At 32.2% G+C, this 20,958-nt stretch overlaps 1 protein-coding gene across 1 annotated transcript in view; it reads right to left on the bottom strand.

The window, feature by feature from the left end:
- LOC128174806 (uncharacterized) overlaps positions 1-20,958 on the bottom strand; it is a 29,168-nt gene that overhangs the window by 3,909 nt on the left and 4,301 nt on the right. Inside the window, exons 2-13 of the mRNA XM_052840262.1 lie at positions 19,572-19,661; positions 17,987-18,217; positions 17,706-17,782; positions 16,776-16,913; positions 14,241-14,465; positions 13,271-13,409; positions 13,082-13,183; positions 12,161-12,289; positions 7,210-7,299; positions 6,832-7,062; positions 6,293-6,396; positions 4,280-4,417 (exon numbers count right to left, since the gene is read on the bottom strand). Of these exons, the coding sequence (XP_052696222.1) occupies positions 4,280-4,417; positions 6,293-6,396; positions 6,832-7,062; positions 7,210-7,299; positions 12,161-12,289; positions 13,082-13,183; positions 13,271-13,409; positions 14,241-14,465; positions 16,776-16,913; positions 17,706-17,782; positions 17,987-18,217; positions 19,572-19,661 (1,694 nt within the window). The remainder of the gene's footprint in view (positions 1-4,279; positions 4,418-6,292; positions 6,397-6,831; positions 7,063-7,209; positions 7,300-12,160; positions 12,290-13,081; positions 13,184-13,270; positions 13,410-14,240; positions 14,466-16,775; positions 16,914-17,705; positions 17,783-17,986; positions 18,218-19,571; positions 19,662-20,958) is intronic.

The following is a 20,958-nucleotide window of genomic DNA, read 5'->3' on the forward strand; positions in this document are numbered from 1 at the left end:
CATAATCCTGAGGCCAGTTTGTAGATATATATTGACGTATAATGGCGTCATGGTTTTTTGTAATCTAACAATCATCACTACACCTATGGATTGTTCCTTTATATATAGTGAATAATTTTGAACCTATATAACTGAGAGTCATATATTCCTATGGCATGATTCATCTACAGTTTTCTTCTATTATAGTTATAATAAAAGTGATATATGAATTCATTGAATATGTTCTAGTGTTTAAAATCTTTCGACTTCAACTAAAATTATTCCATTATTTGATTTACTTCGTAACTACATGTACATTTCATCTTATTTGCGTATTACAATTCATCTTTTTGCGTATTACAACTTGTATAATTATTAATTAGGTTATTATTTCATTATTTCGTAGAAAATTTAGGTGTAGGTATTATGGTCTAACAATTAGAATGAAAAACATCAGTCAGCATGCTTAGTGAAAGATGTATACAAGGTCATTGTATCGACCATAGAATGTAAGAAAAGATGACTTCAACCGAAACTGTAGATAGTCATGTTCTATCAATTTGTTTGTCATGATCAGTAGCTTGTCTCGTTTTAGAACTTGCTCATACTAGAGCATGCCCTTGCGTATCGAATTAACTGAGAGACAAAAAATCGATATGCAGGTGGTGAAGGTATATTGCTACATAAGTAAGAAAATTTGAGTGTAGAAAAATTGCAGAGATCATGTTTATCATAAAGTTTTGTTGTTACATGTAGGTTACCAACAATGTCCCTTTCCAGTAAAATATCCAAATATGAAACAGATGACGCTGACTGCTAACAATGGGGCGCAATTGGTACCACGGGAAATCCAACAGATTTTTGGAAGACCTGATTTCCAAAATCTACATTTATGTTGTCTATCAGAAACTCAAGCATCTTTTTTTGTTTATTTCAGAGTATTTGTGAGCACAATTCGAATGATTTTCTACAAAATACTTTTGTAAATGACCAATGACAAGGTAAGTAAATTTACGTGATAAATTTTTATTGAACAACTATCCACTTCAGAGTACTTGTGTGAACATTCCAAATATTTTTTAATAAAACAGTTTTGTAAATGACCGATGATAAGGTAAGAAAATTTATATGAAATTTTTTTTTATTGAAAAAGCAGCTATCAATGATGAGAATTTTTTTTAAAAAAATGATCATCAGATAAATCATCAAGATTTAAACATTGACATTTTACGTCTTCTTCTTTTAGAAGAGTAGATAAAAGCAACAAATTGCGTTTTCACGTAAAGAAGCAATATTTAAAGCATCTAATATTATCATGTTTGCGTAAACGAAATAACGTTCTTTCGGTGATCACATTAAGAAAGTGAGCAAAATTTATGGAAACGTTTATATCCCTATGAAATCTCTACTTATAGATTACAAATCGGGTACGTGTACGTGTATATATAACACATGTAGGTGTTTTAAATCTCATCCTCACGCGACGAAAAGCGATTATCGAAAACATTTAAGTATCTAAAACAAATGACGACACGATATAGGACATGTTTGTTTAGATTGAGGATTCGATACCACCTAAATTTCAAATACTTTCTTTTTTCTTAATGTTTTACTTAATATTTTAACTAATAGCGTGAATTTGTTCCATTGCAAAATTGTATCATAGAATTACAAATATTTTTCTAAAAACCTGATGAAAAACGAAAACATACCAAAATAAGGAATAGTCGTACTTAAGCTTTGACTTGTTTACCATATTTCTTATAATTTTACGGTTAAATGGCTTATACTTTCTCTTGAAATTTTAGACTTATATCTGTTGAACTTAAAGCTGAAATGAATATATAAATTAACATGCTAAATATCTGTGTATGACATTTACAACATGAATAATCAATTAAGCTCAATCAATTTCCCTTTGGAAATAAAAATAAAAAAAAGAGAATCGTTGTGTACATGCATGTTTTGAATTTTAGTTTTGTAAATTGTTGTGTATATTTTGAAGAATTGTAGTGTTTTAAACCAATTCTTAGTTTTTTAAATTTCAGAATATAATGTGTTTAGTTTTGATATTTTTTGTTGTTTAGATATAACTTCATAAAATTAGCACTTTTGTTAAACCTGAGTGATATATGTTACAACACATGCAATACTTGTATACAATTGTTATTCTGAAGCGTAAAATGGATAAAAATCATGAAAATCCCTTCAAATTGCTCTGCTTTTTATGCAATATTATTCAAACAAGACAATTATCATAATTTTTTAATTCTACAGAGATAATTATATATATATTTAATAAAGTGTCTTTAGAACCATCAATGATGACGTCACTCGAATCGGTTTACCTTAGGTAAATTAACCAAGTAAGACCTGATAGATATTTAGAGTCCTGCTTTGGTGAGTGGTTATGATAAGTGAAATCGTCTAAAGAATAACGTGATAAAACTCGCGCATTCCTTGCATAGGTTTGTTGACAGTATTTGACACATTATTAACATATATTTTTGTGAAAAAGCAGAATATTTATTCATATTATATACTATATATATGTCTTCTTATCTAGATTGTATTTTTGTATGATAAAGTACATTGTCGACTCGATTTTTGTCAACATTGACATTTACATCGTCGACATTGTCGACGATGTAAATTAGATGTAAGAGGTACATGTTTGATATTAACACGATGTCGACTTGACTTCGATCGACACTGCAATGTCGACGATGTAAAAAAAAAGAAGAAGACACACAATGTAGCCCAATGTGTCCAGCCACTGTTGGTCAACATCATGATGTCGAAAATGTTGACGATGTAAACAGGATATAGAAGGTACGCTGCAAATGCTAATTGTCGAGTCAATGTTGGTCAACACTGCGATATAGACAATATCTGTTACCGCCAATACTGTAATTAGTCATATCTATGCTGGTACTGCAGTTAGTCATACCTGATCTGACGTCATCAGTTTTTGAGCTCAATATTTTTGTGTGTAGAGCCCGTGAACTTGTGTGAGGCGGGCTCATGTTTACGATCATTTTGTACTGAATGTACTTTTTTCTGGAGGAAACTACTTAATTGGTGAGTGTTATGATATATGTATATTGTTAGAATGTTTTTCCAATGCATATGTACATGTACATTGTGCAGTAGAATTATATTCAATACATTTGATAATTTTCATACTTTAGTGTAGGTATAAAGTTACTATTTATGCATATGCATGGATATTTCAAGGTCATTATTAATGATATATTGATAAAGCTATATAGAGGTACTTATATGTAATTATGAGGCATGTGTGCAACTTCGCTGGATTATGTTAGGTTTATATTTGATATATTACGGGAGGTAACTCCATTTGCAACATGTATAATATCATTTAGTTGTCTAGAGTTATGCCTCTTTGTTTACATTTTTCTGTCGCCAAACTGTGCTAGGGCATTTCAGATTTACGTATCTAGATGCATATCTAATTGTGATGTATTGAATTAGGTTATACTGATACATCAGATAGTCATACGTTTCATCATTGTCATCATATATTTGCTAGGATGAATTTGTATGTGTGGGTTTTTGAATTAGTTTATTTACAATATTTTTTCTCTATTTTTTGTAGTAAATCGTCATTAGTCATTCGTTATACGTCTATTGATTCATCTATCGTCATACATCTTACATGTTTTGTCACCCTCCAAAATAAAATAAAGACGCATTTACAAAAGTGACCAAAGTTTCCTCATTTCACTGGCCAGTACAATATCAATCAAACATCTTACATTGGACTTACCTCCTGTTTATTTACTTAACCACGATCACATCCAAGAAAAAGAACAATTTATTGTGTTTCTTATTTAGCATTGATATAATTATCTGGTAACTTTGTTTTCAAGTCCTAACTTCTTAAAAAAATTCTCTTAAGAAATATTCAATATTATTTTTCATTTTTCTTCAACCTTAGTAAATGAAACCCTTTTGTCTAGAATGCTTTCCACAACAAACAGCGGTTCTTTAAAAGATAATAAGAATATAGTAAAAATAGGAAAACTTTATGGGGACGGCGTTTATCTTTCTTAGCCATTTGGCTTAGGTGAGTTACAAAGCAAAAATTAAGTAATACTCCTTTATTAATGTTTCACCGAATATCACCTTCAAAATATATTAATGATCTAATTTATTTTCATTTTAGGCAATAAAAATACGTTTTATAAATTAAATAACATACAATGAATTAACACCTTCGATTAAAATATCAAAACATTTAATACCAATGAAAAAGCGTTCAAACTTTTGGACTTACTCGCGTTGAATAGCATCTTTCGGTGAAGTCTTTTTTAAGGGTGGGATCAAATCGACCGGTTCTAGGACCAATCATCATGGCTCCCATAAGTGCTGCGATTCCTCCCATGACATGGACAGCCCCGCTACCAACATCATCCTGTACAAGTAATTTGGCACGAACTGTTATTGGTTTAATGCACGAGAGTATACACTTATTTAGTATTAGAGTTGTTTTACCAGAACTGGTACCATTTGGTTCAGTCGAAAAGGTGTTATTTTCAAAACACATCAAAAGAACTGATCCTTATGTTGCGAGTTCGAATCTTGATGGTGGATTTGTTTTTTTAGATTAGGAGTTCCGTTCGTTAGAAACCCTTACATTAACAATAAAATGTTTTTTATGGATCCGAACTTAAGACAAGAGGCCCAGGGGCCACATCGCTCACCTGAGCAACAATTTCCTTAATTCTGATCAAATTAGCATCACAGTATCAAAATATTTTGACCACTAAGTACAGTAGATTTTGCTAAAAAAATAAAAAATCTACCAATTTTTATCCAACTCTTTTTTTATGGTAAATACCAAGCCCCTTTTGTTGTTGTACCTGCAAGAAGATTTTTCTTTATTCCTTTGTAACCCCCCCCCCCATTTCGTTGCCCCACTTTTCTCTAAGGAATCATGGTTACATCAAACTTAAATCTGCATAACCTGTGCTTTCACACTAAGTACTGAATTTTGGACCGAAAACTTTCCCATAATATTTTTAAAGATTTTCTCTATTAATTCCTATGTAAAAATTCAAACTGCCATCATGGCCCCGCCCTACCACTAGGGACTGTGATTTGCAAACATGAATTTATTTACACTACCCGAGGATGCATCTAAACAAGTTTAAGCTTTTCTGGTCCAATAGTCTTTAAAAAGAAGATTTTTAAAGATTTTCTCTATATATCTTTGTAAAAATTCATCCCCCATTGTGGCCTCCCCCTACCTCTGGACTATTAATTAAACGAACAAATCTATACGATCTGGGCATGCTTCCACTCAAATTTGGGATTTCCTGGCCTAATAGCTTTTGAGAAGAAGATTTTTAAAGATTTTTTCTATATATAAAAATTTATCCCCCAAATTTTGGCCCCACCTTACCCCCGGGGACCATGATTTGAACAAACTTGCATTTACACTATCTGAGGATGTTTCCACTCAAATTTGAGCTTTCCTGGCCTAATAGTTTTTGAGAAGAAAATTTTAAAGATTTTCTCTATATATTCCTATGTAAAAAATGATCCCCCTATTGTGGCCCCACCCTTCCCCCGGGGACTATGATTTAAACAAACTTGAATCTACAATACCTGAGGATGCTTCCACTCAAATTTGAGCTTTTCTGGCCAAATAGTTTTTGAGTAGAAGATTTTTGAAATATACCAACAAATTTTCAATATTTCTCAATTATCTCCCCTTCAAAAAGGGCGTGGCCCTTCATTTGAAAAAACTGGAATCCCCTTCACATAGTGGTGCTCTGTGATAAATTTAGTTGAAATCTGCCTGGCGGTTCTTGAGAAGAAGATGAAAATGTGAAAAGTTTACAACGACAACGACAACGACAGACAACGGACAAATTGTGATCAGAAAAGCTCACTTGAGCCTTTAACTCAGGTGAGCTAAAAAAAAAACAACATAAAATTTTGTTTATGAAAGGAAAAACCGACTTTCATATTATAATAAGATTTCAAAGGGTTGCTGTTTTAACGTAAGAACATTGTTCCTTATATTTTGTTCAATAAGGAAATTTGAAACAAAACAGCAAATGGTGGGTTATATGGAAATTTAGCTAGTTTGATTAAGCGCTAGTTGTTGAATAATAATAACTCCTATCACAGAAGTGCATATTATATATATATATATATATATATATATATATATATATATATATATATATAGTCAACGCCAGTGTTACTATAAATATTACAAAACGGGGATGTGTGATTGTTTATATAACATCATGACTTATACTCTTTGTTGTTTAATTACGTGAAAACCGATGCGAGCGTAGTCCAAAGTTGAATACTTGTCTCCATTGTATAACCATCCCCTATTGTATAAGGTCCAGTGTCGAACAACGGGGTGGATCAAGCCTGCAAAAGTTTAATATATACTGTCGTCATGTAGATCACACAAAGAAATGTTATGTTAATCTTTTTTTTTCGTTTTAAATATAAAATTAAATCCAATGACACATGTATCCGAAAGATACATTTATCTTAAAGCAATTATAATACTTTTTCATAGGTAGAAAAATCAGTTTTTGATCCAAACAGCATTTTGTTTTTCCATGTGATATATAATAGTGATTAGATGATACATTTTTAGCGGGTTGGTTCGAGAATGTTTTATTTTTTTCCGATGAGTCAATTTTCAAATTTATGTTCTTGGGCTTAGTAAATATTGCATTCCGTTGGTAGCTTTTAAAAAGCAATAATGATTTAAAAAACAACGATGGTACAACATTTCCCTGGATGGTCAATGGGGGATTTTTACCTTTAAAAAAAATAAACAATGTAGTCACATACCTGTTATAAAGACAGTATAAACGAAGTGTGCAATAAACTTGCAGCGCTCCGCAACAGCACCAGACACAATTGATGCTGTCATTGATGCAAAAATGCACTGAAGAAGAATGTATTTGTATGCAAGAATCTCGTCAGAAAAGTCCAATTTCATGCCAATGAACTTGTCTGCAGTTCCACCATCACTGAAGGCGAAGGCGTAACCAATAAGACAATAAACAACTCCAGAGAGAACTAAAGAGAAGAAAAAAAAAGTAACATGTTTTAAATGTGGCGGAAAATACAGAATTATTTTATTCGTTGTTTAAATTTAAAAAAAAAGAAAGAACAATGCAAAGATAAAATCACTGCAAATCTTCACTGAATTTACAGGAGACTAACTAAGATTGAAGACATGTCTGAGAAGTATTCTTTTTGTGTCTCCCATCCGGACTGCACCAACCTCACGTACGACAAATCCAATTTGTATAACTATAGACAGACAAAACATCACATACAGATCAAATACTCTATACAATATAAACGTGAAGTATATTCAAAATGATTCCATAAAGTTTAAGTTCTATTTTATTAAACTCAACTCATCAACTTCCTTCACATCTACAGAAAACAAACTGCATAATGTACCTGTATATATAAAGTACTTTGAAAAAGTACTAGTATGAAGATCTGTCTTATAAAACGATTAGATTTAAAGATCTTGGAAGGTATGCAAATGTCCGTACAAATTACATCTAGATTGTTGAATAAGGTGATATCTATTTCTCAATTTATACTCTTTAGGTAGTCTTAGTACTTTTCCGGGCATGTTTATCAAGTGTAAATATGCCCTATTTTTACGTTTCCTAGACATTGACCCGTGCGAGCACGGGTTGGCTTTCATATCGGACATTTACGAAATAGGTTCATCGACACACCTTATTATTGACATTTACATAACAAAGCTAGAATTAAGCCTACAATAATGCTATTAATTTCACTACACTTTCCTTAGTTTGAATAATTTAACTGTGTTTCGGGAAAGGCCCTCGCCACAGTTAGAATGCCTCCCTTATACCCGTAGTGTAGCAGAAAATTGCAAAATCGCTCCGGAAAGAGAAAGTTAAGGAAGTTGCCTTGAAAATGACAGTCAAATTCATCACAACAAACCTTTTTGAGACTGCAAATACCTTTAAACAAAATTTTTTTAATCCATTGAATGGAAGAATTCAACACCTTTTCACCAACGTACACGTATTTTCTTTGTAAAACTGGGTCGTAAGATATTATTCATTTCTACGATAAAACATATTCTATTTTCACTCTCCTTACAAATATAATGTAACTTTTTTGCATGTTATCAAAGATTTTTTGTCATCACGAAGACAAAAGTAAGTAGCTAGTTGAAATGTATATTTGTTATTTTATACTTTTTCTCATAAGAAATCATTAATATGGATAGCAAAAATCCAATGAAAATTTACACGTATTTGTATTATTACATGCAGATGTGATATTGTGGAAGCATAAACTAAAGATCCCGTTAGCGTGAATATATTACGCAAGCGCTAGATTGTAAAATCCAAAAAATCCAGGTGATTTCCGGTATTTTTAAAGAAATTTTCGCTGACAATAAGTTAGCGAAGCTTAACTGAGAAAAAATAAAAACAAATTGGTAATCATCAAGTACCAATGATGTTTAAAATATATAAAACAAAAGACAGTTTTCTTCCGATTTATCGGTATTAAAGACCAAAAATTCGAGTCTATTATTTTAAAAAAGTAGTAGAGATGTGGGTTTCTCCAACCCTGGAATCCATCATTGCTTTATTCTGTTTTCTTCAGAACCAAATTAATGCGTTCACCTAATTTCCTTCTTTCGTTTGCTGCATAATAACCTACTCCTAATACATGCATTTAGGCATTTGCAGTGTAATGAAATTTCAGAGAAAGCTTCACATATACACATTACATGAACACCTGTTATCACATGATCTCTATGATGCAAAGTGAAAATAATGTCAAAAACTTACAAATAAAGCCAATTATAAAAGACCAAAATCCAGCTTCAGAACTAAAATTCCTAACGGATGTCATATTGTAATACTTGAAATAACGAATCAGAGTCCTACTATGTCTTAGTTGAACTTAAACAAGATTTTGCACCGTGTCGTCAAAGTGACAGCCAACTTCCTAGTTGAGTTCTTAAAAAGATATGTTAGTCGATGCAGGCCGTCAAGCGGTTTAAATGCCTCAAATTACCTGGGGTTCTTTTTACATGTGTATTAAAATGTTAATGTAGTGCGGTTTCTATGTAACAAAAAGGTGTGCTGAAAAAATAATGAAAATGGTTGTAAATGTTAATGTATCACTGATAAACACTTTATAAAATGTACATGTACACATAATTTTTACATGGAGAGCATCATTTAACGACAGCCTAAAGAAGAACATCCACAACAGAGAACTTACAACAGAGAGCACCATCGTTACCAGACGCCGATGGAGATAAAAAGGATAGGTTCTTTGAAATAGAAAATTCATCAAAACGCCAGTCAATCACAAGAAAAGCTTTCAATTTCATTCCAAAGAACAAGATATGTAGAGAATGACCAAGAACATCATGAAGCATACATGTAACAGAATAACAAGGAAGCATTTAATCACTGAAGAGGATGGTTGGTTCGGCTGACTAGGCTCCGATTTCACAAAAAAAACATAAGTCAAATCTCAGACTTAAGTCTGAGTTTTTTCTCAAATATTTGATTTTTTTTCTCAATCTTGAGAAAACTCAAATCTCTGCATTTCACAAAAAAATCTTAGTCGTGTTTTTTACTCAGTTTGAGAAAAAACTTAAGTTACCTCCATAGCAGACTTAAGTCAAATCTCAAATGTGAATATGTCATTAACATCATTAATACAGTATTATATTGTCTGCAATGTTCATTTCTTAGATATATTCCACTCAATAATCAGCGTATATGCAATATTTTATGCAGGTTTAATAAATATTTTTCTCATTAAAAAGTAATAATTTTGGCGGATTTATCTCCCTTAACAAAAATGTAAACAACGGTAACTAATTCATTTGTTTGTGTTAAATGGAATAACTGTGCAGTGATTCTACTTTCTAATGATTTTAAGGTAACCATGATGTATTTAATGTGGTCTTATGTTAGCTATATAATATATAAGATCATGTAGATATGCCATCTATACTTAGCATAACAAAGTGTACATTTCATGAATGATTAAAATTTTATGACTCTTGTTAATTTAATTCCTCTGTTGAAAACATAAGCAGACGATTGTTTTTATTAAGTATATATTTAAAAAAAAACAGGAGATGTTATAAGGGGCCACTTGTGACAATGAAAATTCTTGACTAAAAAAATTCAACTCAGCTGAGAAATGACTAAGTTTGATTTGTGAAATGCAATTTGAGAAAAATTTCAGCTGAGTAAATTCTCAGGATTTGAAATCAAACTTAGGTAAAATCTTAAGTTTTTTGTGAAATCGGAGCCAGGATTGTCTTGCCGGGAATAAAATAAAACGTTCATTGAAGCCCTATACATCACCATTTGTAAAGGACAATGATATTGAAAGCTGTCAAAAGTTGTCACATTATTCTGACATTCTAATAGACAATCCGATGTAGCACAGCATATACCATAAAAACGAGATATTTTCAGAAATTAATAATCTTAAAACAAGTGAATATAAAGAAACGCAAGTCGAACTCGATGAGTGTTAAACGCTGTTTTTGATGGAATGGTACAATAGAATATGCACAAAAAGTATCGTCTTTTTCTTTCTCACCTTCATTTATTTAAAAACGACTTTAACCCGATCGTAAATTAGAGCCATTTTTAAAATTTATCAAATAAATATCTGTTGATCAAAAGTAAACTTTTTATACTGCATCTGTAAGGCATCGTTATAAAGCTACACAGAAGTTTGAAATTCGCCAAAAAATAACGAAAAAAGTCTGGAAAACAAAGTGAGGACAGAAGGACAGACAGATAACGATAAAAACAATAGACCCAACGGTGTTATGGGTAAGGGACTAATACATATGGTAACAGTGTTTCAATTTTACAACATAATGCAATAGCCAGTCATAGGTTCGTGCGAACACCATCACACACACCTCCACAAACACACACATGCACATATGTACGGTACGATCTTTGGTTTGCCGCCTATTTACTTTGATTTCCTTATGAAGGAACCTGATAAAAAAGTAATTTCGATTTTTATCACCGAAAACGTTGATATTGCATATGTATTGCATCTTACTGCACCTCTCAAATTAATTGATTAAAAAAATAACAAAAAAACCCAAAATTCAAATGAAATTTAATAATATAGTAAATGCAAACAAGCTACAAGAAAAAGCCTATTACATGCAACGTGATTGGTCACTGTTGTAAACATTATTGAGCACGGTAAGGGATTTAAAAAGGTGGCCAACACACGAGCAGATTTTAATAAATAAATACATCAAAACATCTTACTTAACTAATGGAAAAAACAAATTAAAACAATTCCTCAAACCAAACAATATGCATGTATATAAAACAGAATGAATTACAACTTAAATGTTTGCATAGCTTCATGATAAAAAAAAATAAAGACAAACAAAAGCATTACAAAACATATGGAACGATTTTTTGTTACATGTAGTCATCATTATGTTGCTTTAAAAGCCTATTTATATACATTACCAATTTAACCAAAATTACATCATTGGCGTCTTGTACAAAACTGATCTGATATATACTACGTAAAAGTAACGTTTTGTTCCACAAAAATCTTTTCTTAATGAATGTCAAAATGTGAATCAGTTTTATATAAACGGGTTTTATTAGATTTGAAACTTTCAACGTTATTTTTTTGAATAACCAACGTGTCATTAAAAATTCACTTACCTACGTCATAAACAAGGGACGTAAGCCACAGAAGTCGATATTTATACTTACATGTAATAACACGATCGTTTTACAGCCTGAGATAAAAAAAATTCACTATGATCAATCAAACCAGCTTAATTTCAAATTTAGAATTATATTAAGAGGATACTAACTTTTACGTAGGTTCATGTCCCCGCTATACCTGATTTACAAAGCTAAATCATTCTGATTTATCTTTACAATAAAGTGAGTAAAGTAGTACAAAATGATCTTCTGATGCAGATTGATGTTGTGTCTGACATATTCTTAATAATCAATCATAGTCTGCTAATTAGATGTACCTGATATTAGTATAAATGTTACAAGAGGACATTTCGTCTCCAGTTGTCTGTGTATTTGACTGACTATTCATTCCGTGAAGCATCAAAGATGGAAGTCACTAGCTTTGTCGCCGGCAAAGTATGTGTCCTTTTGGCAAATCTTCTCTGGAGAAGCATTAAAGGTGATATCCACTGTCTCTTCGTTTTCTTTTTTAATTTCCATAAATTCGTATGCTGGGTGTGCAAATTCTGCAATTGAATTGAAAAGTAATAATACAGCAAACTAGATCGTTTCATTTAATATGTGAAAAAGTACACTCTCAGAAATTAAAATGAGCATTTGACATCTACACATTTTTTATCTGGCCAGGAACAATCTATGGACATTTTCTTTTAAAACGATACGTTTTACCAGTATCAAGTTGGAAAATATGAAGGTTTGCTACGCGATTGCGACTCAACAGAAAAAAACTTTTCATGTAAGCAAAACGTGTGTCTTTTTTTCTATAGCGCTATTAACATGATTGCCGATGTATAAGTTGATATTTGTGTTTTATAAAGTTGTACGTGATAAATAAAACAAAAATTATAAGGAATATTTATTTGATAAACAGTAATGCAAATATTGTTTATTGTAAAGGAATTGTGGGTCTAATTTAAAAGTGTTTGTATGCTGCTACTCCACCTTTTTCCTGAACTTCGTCGCATACTCTCAGTATACCAAACCATCTAAGGATCCCAAACATGAGTCCAGAAAGCACAGCCGTCCACACAGTTATTGCAACCAATCCTAACAACTGATAGCCAAGTATCTAAATCATGGAAGCATGTATCAGAATTATTTTGGGTCTAATTTCAAAAGAGAAGTTAGGATTACTATGAAGGATAGTGATTTTAATCCTCGCTCATTATTTGCATTTAATGTATGCTTTTAATAAAATGTCAAACGTCTAATCACTATATATATGATTGTACGTGGTCTCAGATTTAGCATGATGTGAATATTGAGATGTGTTAAGCAATCATACCAAACAAAATTACTTACAGATGCTGCAGATTCGGTCTGCCATGCATAAAGTATCCCTTTGGTCTTGTGAAAGATTGCTACAGCAATCAAACCCCAGCTTCCTCCGACAAAGTGGACTAAAAAACAAATATTATGTATATTTTCAAACAAACGTTGAACAAAATTTAACTATTTTGTACCAATTTAAATCGCTTATCAGATACCTGCCACAACATCCAGAGGATCATCTATACGGAGTCTAACCAAGAGGACAGAGAAGGTTCTGTATACAATGGCGGCAATAAGTCCAACTACGGCTGCGGCATACGGTTCAAAATGATCACTTCCGGCGGAAATGGCAACCTATACAATATGTTTATATCAATTTAAATAATCTAATGAATTAAAAATCTTTTAAGAATCTTAAGCAAGTGCAACTGAATAAAAATGGTATTTAGTTAGAAAAAATCAAAACCATCACTGAATGTAAAAAAAATAATGTATGTTCGTTTTAGAATGCAATTCTTAGTTATGCCTTGTATATCTAACTGACAGAAGATAAAAGATTAAAACTATTGTGTACGAAGAACGACATTTGAATTTGCCAGAAGGGAGTACGTTATAACTTGTCACATGTTTCTTTCTCTTGATGCGTATATCCTTTTAAGAATATTAGACAACACAGATGTTAGTTTGATACTGCAAGAGCACTCAGATATTAATTTGTAAAATAAATGTGTTTCAAAAAGCTTTTTGAGTTTCAAACATCAATATTTTGTTTAAAATCAATTTTAATAAGTTTTAGTATATTTGGTCTTTTAACTAACGAAATATTTTGGAAAATGTCTGTTGTTCCTTGTTCCTGTTGGTCCCAAGAATGTAAAAGTTTTGTAATATTTGTGATAAGGTAGGCTTTTCTTTTATCTGGAGTTGAAATTTATCATCCGTAATGCGACATTTTTTGCTATTTTAATTATTAACTTTCAAAAATTTTCAATATATTGTCCCGTGAAATAACGAATAATTTAATAATCAGTACCATAATCTAAATTTGATTCAACACAAGCTTTAAAAGAATAATTGTTACTATTGCCAAAAAACTTCATTATATGTCTCTTATGTAAAACATCATTTTTTTTTACAATGACTGGTAAATGTACATGCACATGTATGTCTTGCAATCGGACAACTTACCATTCCAGCCAAACCTCCATTGATGGCAACAAAAAGACTCCATTTTTTCCCAAAATACCTATTGATAAAGAGTGAAGTGATAGCAGCAATAAAGCAGGATGCGGAAGGATTGACCTTGGAAAGAGCTATTGGATCATATGAAGATTCAAAGACAAAGAGTTCCCGACATCCCCAGATGAAGGCTAAGAACCCAATCAGCAGAATAAATCCTCCTACTGCAGCTACCTGTTTATTGAAATGAGACATTATTACATAAGGTTATTTGTAAAAGAAATTAAGGTAAATATTTAACTGTAAAAAAAACTAAAACAAGAGATCTACAGACCACATTATTTTTCTTTAATTTCAATGCATAATTTTGTTAGAAATTGCGTTACCATTCTTGCCTCCATAATGTCCACACACCATACACTCAACAAAACTTTTAAGTGTTCACCCAGTATAATGTATTTTATATATAAAAAAGCACATGTCGAGGTCAAATCAAACAGCAAATTTAAAGTGAATACGATCTGTTGTGGAAATAATGCTGACACCAATTTTCCAACGGCTCTGGCTGTGTTTGCAGTGATCACTTTGGTCATGTTAATTGGTTTTCTTTTAAAACAATAACCAAAGACTTTAATCAATCACAAAATATTAAATATATTACAGTGGAGCCTCAGATATCCGGACGCCAGATATCCGGACGCTTCACTTTCCGGTCGATTTTTATTGGGAACGGAATTTTTACACAATAATTTGTCTCGTTTATCCGGAATTCCGCGTTCCGGGTCCGGACGGTCAAATTTTACCACATAATACAGTTTTCCTTTAAATTTTACCTTATTTAACCGGACGGTCACATTTTAGTGTTCGGGGGCACAAAAGTTTTTTATGCGCAAGTGCAAATTGGTGTAAAAACATCTGACACTGGTTGTTGGTTTTAAACAATGCCTTCGTCCGGTAATCGGAGTCACCTGTGTCACGCTATGTACTCGCCCGAGGATATTACGATAACCATGGATGCGACATGTTTAATACGCCTATTGTCGCCATTTAACATATGAACTGTTATTGTTTGATTAAAATGTCATGAAAATTGTTTAATTTGTGTTTTAAAAAGTCATCTATTGATTGAATTAAAATTCTATTAATCGTAGTGTGATTAGATCGTTCGTACGCCTATTCATTTTAAAACGTAATTGAAATGAAATATTTGATAATTTGAGTTCCGTTTACGATAGTTATTAAGACCGCTTGGGATGTTCAGGGTATCAACATTAATTTTATAGCATGTGTTCAATTAACAGTGTAATAATAATTTATGCCAAACATGGCGTGGGTGAGTATTCACGCTACTTGTAAATATCGCTTGGGTGCAATTAACTCTATAGAAAGATGGATACGTAAAATTAGCTTGGGTAAGTTCTGTCAATGAAAAATAGCTTGGACAATTATAAATAAGGGAATATATACAGATTTTTAATCATTATCGGTTTAATACAGTGATTGTTATGTACATGTACATGTGTTGCCTTGTAGAATGTAGTGCTTGCTTTCCTGTGGAAAAAACATACCTTAAATAATGTTTTTAACAATATTTTGTTTTGTTAATTTAAAAAAAAACTCAACTTTTTTGGTAGTGCTTATGGCTATCAAAATAGAATATTTAATTGTATAATTTATTTATGAGTTATATTTCCATAAATATTAAAGGTAAATATCACAATTCAAATATCCGGACGCTTCACCTATCCGGACGATTTGGCCTGGGGACAAAAGTGTCCGGATAAGTGAGGCTCCACTGTATATCATATTAAGCATGCACAGAACAATATCAATGTCATGTTTTAACGTTTTGTCACGGGTAAATGATTTCGATCGCTGTTGTTTTTTATCTGTGCTATTGAAGAGAAGACATATCAGTTCTGAAATGTTGAAAATTTAACATCATTTTATTTTGTCATTTCAAAATTATTCTATATATATTATGGTGAACACTTAGAAGTATTGTTGAATGTATACTCTTTAGAAATGTTTTATCTAATTTAAATTTCTTTACTTTTGAATTTCAACTGCAAACCCTGTGAGATACGGTTTATGAATCAAATATTAATGTTACTTTTTGCTGTTGTAAAACTTCAAGTTATATACTATTTTCGTTGTACTCTATGTCAACACTTAAATTCTTTTCTTACATCGTTGCCTTTATTTTCACAAAACATGGCCTTCATTTTCTACAAATTATTTGTTTTGTTAAATTGTTTCCCCATTCCCTAGTGATGGACCCTACGGGTCAAGAAAACATTGCTAGAAACATCAATACATGAGCTCGACAACCTTCAGTTTTTTTAAACAGATAGACAAAATATTTGGGTTATTTGGTGAGGGTGAACTATATAAAGTTGATTTTGAACAATGATTATTTTTTCTTCTTAAAATAACAATGATTAGTAGTGAAAATTAGACAAATTTCGTTGGTTTAAACATCATGCATTTATAAATTCTGATATATTGGTTTTATTATAGATCAAAAGTACAACGAGGCCTTACTCGTGCTGAGTAGCATCTTTCTGTGAAGTCTTTTTTAAGGCTGGAATCAAATCGACCAGTTCTAGGACCAAGCATCGCGGCTCCAACAAGCGCTGCGATTCCTGCCACAACGTGAATCGTACCGCTACCAGCATTATCCTGTAGAAGTAAACAAAGGACACATTATCATGTTTTATGACATGACAGAAGCTGTAATCAGTTACTTGTGTGTGAGCATATACTTGTGTGGTATTTTTATTTACTGTTTACAATAAATTCGAATTAGGATATGTTAGCGATGTGACCATGGGGCATACCATTTTCCGTAAAACAGAGATGAGTCTATTTTTGTAAACGAACGAATTTATTCATAATGTTATGGTTATTGTCGATTGCTTCGGTATTTATTTGATATGATCATCATATACCTATTTATTGGCTATGAGGCCGATAGCAAGTTAATTGACCCCCGAGAAAGCACTTATTTTACGAGACGAAACAGAAGAAAAAAGTTGCTGTTGAGGGGGACAAAAAACTTGCTATCGTCCGAAAAGTCGGTAAATAGGTATCTTATAATACTAAAGAAAACTTGTACTGTCCGTGGTACAAATTGTCTTGATGGTAAACTTTGTTTAACCTTCCAATTCGGACTACAATAAAGGCGTTTCGAGTATAAAAACGAGAAAGACGAAACCTAGAAAATATTCACACGGTATAAGAAATACTATTATTTCATGCAATGAAACCAAACTGTGATGATGGTGATGATGATCATGATGTTGATAAAATCAGTATGAAATTTTACCATGCAATGTCAAACAACCTGGCGAACTGTTTGTGGATGATAGTATTTTTTTCTCGCATTATCCAAGGTGCAAAATCGGTTTTCCGTTCTGAGGCAGCAATGTAAGAGGTTTTTTTTGTCCGGCACAGTTTTTATTGTTTTATTACCTGATAAACGATGCGTCCGATGTTCAACCATCCCCTACCATTTATAGTCCAATGCCTTGCCACCGGGTGGATAAAACCTGTAAATAATTATATATGTTTGTACAATTTTCTAATTTAAGTCGTTCTGGCTTTGTTAATATAAAACGTCGTCTGCCGTAGCTTTATCATTGTATACATAAAAAACAGCAGTATCTGTAAAAAAAAATTACACAAAACATTCACAAGTTGTTATAAAAAATTACGTTCAAAGATAAAAGAAAAGAAACTTAATAGTTTTATACCTGATATAAACACAGTGTTTATGAAATATGCGATTAACTTGCAACGCTCTGCAATAGCACCAGCCACTATTGAAGAGGTAACGGATGCAAAAGTGGACTGGAAGAGAATGGACACGTATACAATCAACTCGTTATGATAGACAAACGTTGTGCCAATAAACTTGTCTGCGACACCACCATAGCTAAAGGCGAGTACGACACCAAACAGGCAATAAACAACTCCGGAGATAACTAAAAAAGGAAACAAAAACAATTCATTTCACTGAAAAATAAGATTTAATTGTCTAAAGTACGTTACACCTTCTTCAGATTTAAAATCTTGAAACATAAAAGTTTTCAGGTATAAATCAAAGTAAAGGGTGTTTTTTACGTACTGAGACATACATGTATACATTGGATAATTGGTTGAATGCAGGAAAGTCATGGGTACTTCCATTATTTGAACGTTAAACCTTATAGGCCTTAACGGTCACCTGAACGAGTTAAATGTAAATACGACCCTGGCAATACAAAGACAAGCATGAGCAACATGAGGGCGAGATAAATGGTGAAAAGTACTGGCTTCTCCGCAATTGTTTTCTTACATACAAAAGTTTAAAAACAGAGAAAAAAATGTAGAAGCAAACCAGTTCAAGCACTCTTTTTGAAAGAGAAGAATTCATATCTTTAAACATGGTAAGGTCGCAGACTGTAAGAGAGTTTGACGAGCATCCCCCCCCCCCCCGGCAAATAAAAATGTGGAGCATTTTGGTAAATGATTGTTAGGATAGCCCCGAGTGACTCTTTTATTCATTACCAGATAATGCCTAAATTAAAATATATTGGTTAAAGTGTTTGCAATGTCAAGTTACTTAACACTTAAAGAATAAAAAGTGTTATGGAAAATTTGGAAAATTGCGCTTGCTGATACGCCAATGCCGGTAAAAAGATGTTCTGAACTCTACTCAGATATTTTTCACACGGATTTAAGAGTAAAGGAAATATGTGTACATTTTTTTTTTTACACCTAACACTTAATAATCACCACACCCTTAAATTCAAACCATAAAAACAAGGGTAATCTTATTAACTGTTTGAGACTGCCTTCTTTCTCTAGCCATGTACTTAATTTGCCTGCTTGACGTCCAGCATTAGGAAATATATTTCCAGAGAAATACAATGCAGTTTTCAGGTACGCAGCATCGTTTTGAAAGTGGGGGGGGGGGAGGCAGACTCATCCAAAAATAAATTTCTTGACAAGCAATATATATATATATATATATATATATATATATATATATATATATATATATATATATATATATATATATATTGGTACGTGCTCATTCGAATCATCATAACAACAGTGAATCGGAAAGTAAATATAAAGTTTTTGAATTGATCGAATTTGAAACGAGTATTCTACTGTTTACTACTGTAACAAGCACCTCTTAACCTGGGGCAGCCAATTTTACTATTTTGTTAAGTACGTACAACTTACAAAGTGAAAATTGATTATTAATAAGTTTAACTTAATGTATGTTAATGGTTTAGAATAAGACAACGAAACAAAGCAAAGATAACACCAATTTTAAAGCAGACTCACGTAGATTGACGACGTGCCTGATGATTATTCTTTTCGTGTCTTTTTTCCGGACAGCACCAACTTCACGTATGACAAATCCAAATTGTAGTACTAAAGAATACAAAACATCATCTGTTTCATATTTGGATATATTTTATTGGAAATGGACATTGATGGTAACCTAACAAAAAATATTATGATAACCACGATGACTTCATTTTTTATATAATTAACTTCACCATGTGAACTTTCATTACTTAGGAAGCAATGTACCTTCATCATCCACATATGGAGTTTTTGTCTATCATTAAACTCGTTACGCAAGGGCATGCTTGTCTTATTAACAGTTTCTAAGGCGAGGCAAGCTACTAACAAACAAGTTGATAAAACAGGACTATCAAAAGTCTCGAGTGAAGTAATCTTTTTGTAAGTTCTAAGGTCGATACAACGACCTTGTCAGCAAATACTATCTTCCAGTGGATCGCATGCTGACTGACTTTTTTTCAAACAAATTGTTACACCATAATTAAAAACCTAATTGTCAACGGACTTTTCCGTTTTTTCCCAATTAAGACAAGAAGCACACGGCGGGTATGACCGGTAAGCAGAGGATGTTCACTCCTCCATGGCAACTGATCCTACCGCTAGTTTTTTTTTAGATCAGTGTTTGTTCTGCTCCTGTTATGTATTTTCCTTTGGACTTTTGAATTTAAGGTGGCTCTATACACCACTTTTTCATGACGCAGTACGCAATAAAGTAAATCTGGAAGCATGCAATTCCGGTACTGGCTGATTTAAACTGAGGCGAATTGTATGGGAACCGCTCTTTTGAAAAATTGTTTAAATGAATAGATTTAATTTGATAATTAGAAAATTCATTACTTACAGGTAATGTGGTATGTGACACATTCACGTTGTGTGGTATCATTTATCGAAATAAACAATAAAATCAAGTATAATTTTTTAAATAGTTTCTTTACCATCATCGATATGTTACACCCTAGCGCAGTGGGTTAGTGGGTTCACTACAAACCAGTAGGTCATGAGTTCGATTACCGTTGAGAACAATAAATTTGTTAACTTTCCAAAAATTTCTAAAACTTATTTTGGGTGAATACCGTGAAAGAAAATTCTAAACCGGTGAAAATATTTCAATTATAATATACTTTAATGCACATTAATATCGACACCTAACGGGGATGAGAGGGTTGCATTGAATTTCTCTCAGGTTGGGATACATAAAACCTATTAGTCTAGTAAATGTTCCCCTTTATTTATTTGACTTAGTTTTGCATTAAAGCGAATATATTCACTTATACAGGGAGAAGTCTATAATGAAATATGTATGTATTTATCATTCCAACATTACATTTAGGAAATTTTCTTCAACTCAGAAATGAAAAGTCCC

The sequence above is a fragment of the Crassostrea angulata genome, chromosome 1 (assembly GCF_025612915.1).
Source record: "Crassostrea angulata isolate pt1a10 chromosome 1, ASM2561291v2, whole genome shotgun sequence".
In the NCBI taxonomy this organism is placed as follows: Eukaryota; Metazoa; Mollusca; class Bivalvia; order Ostreida; family Ostreidae; genus Magallana; species Magallana angulata.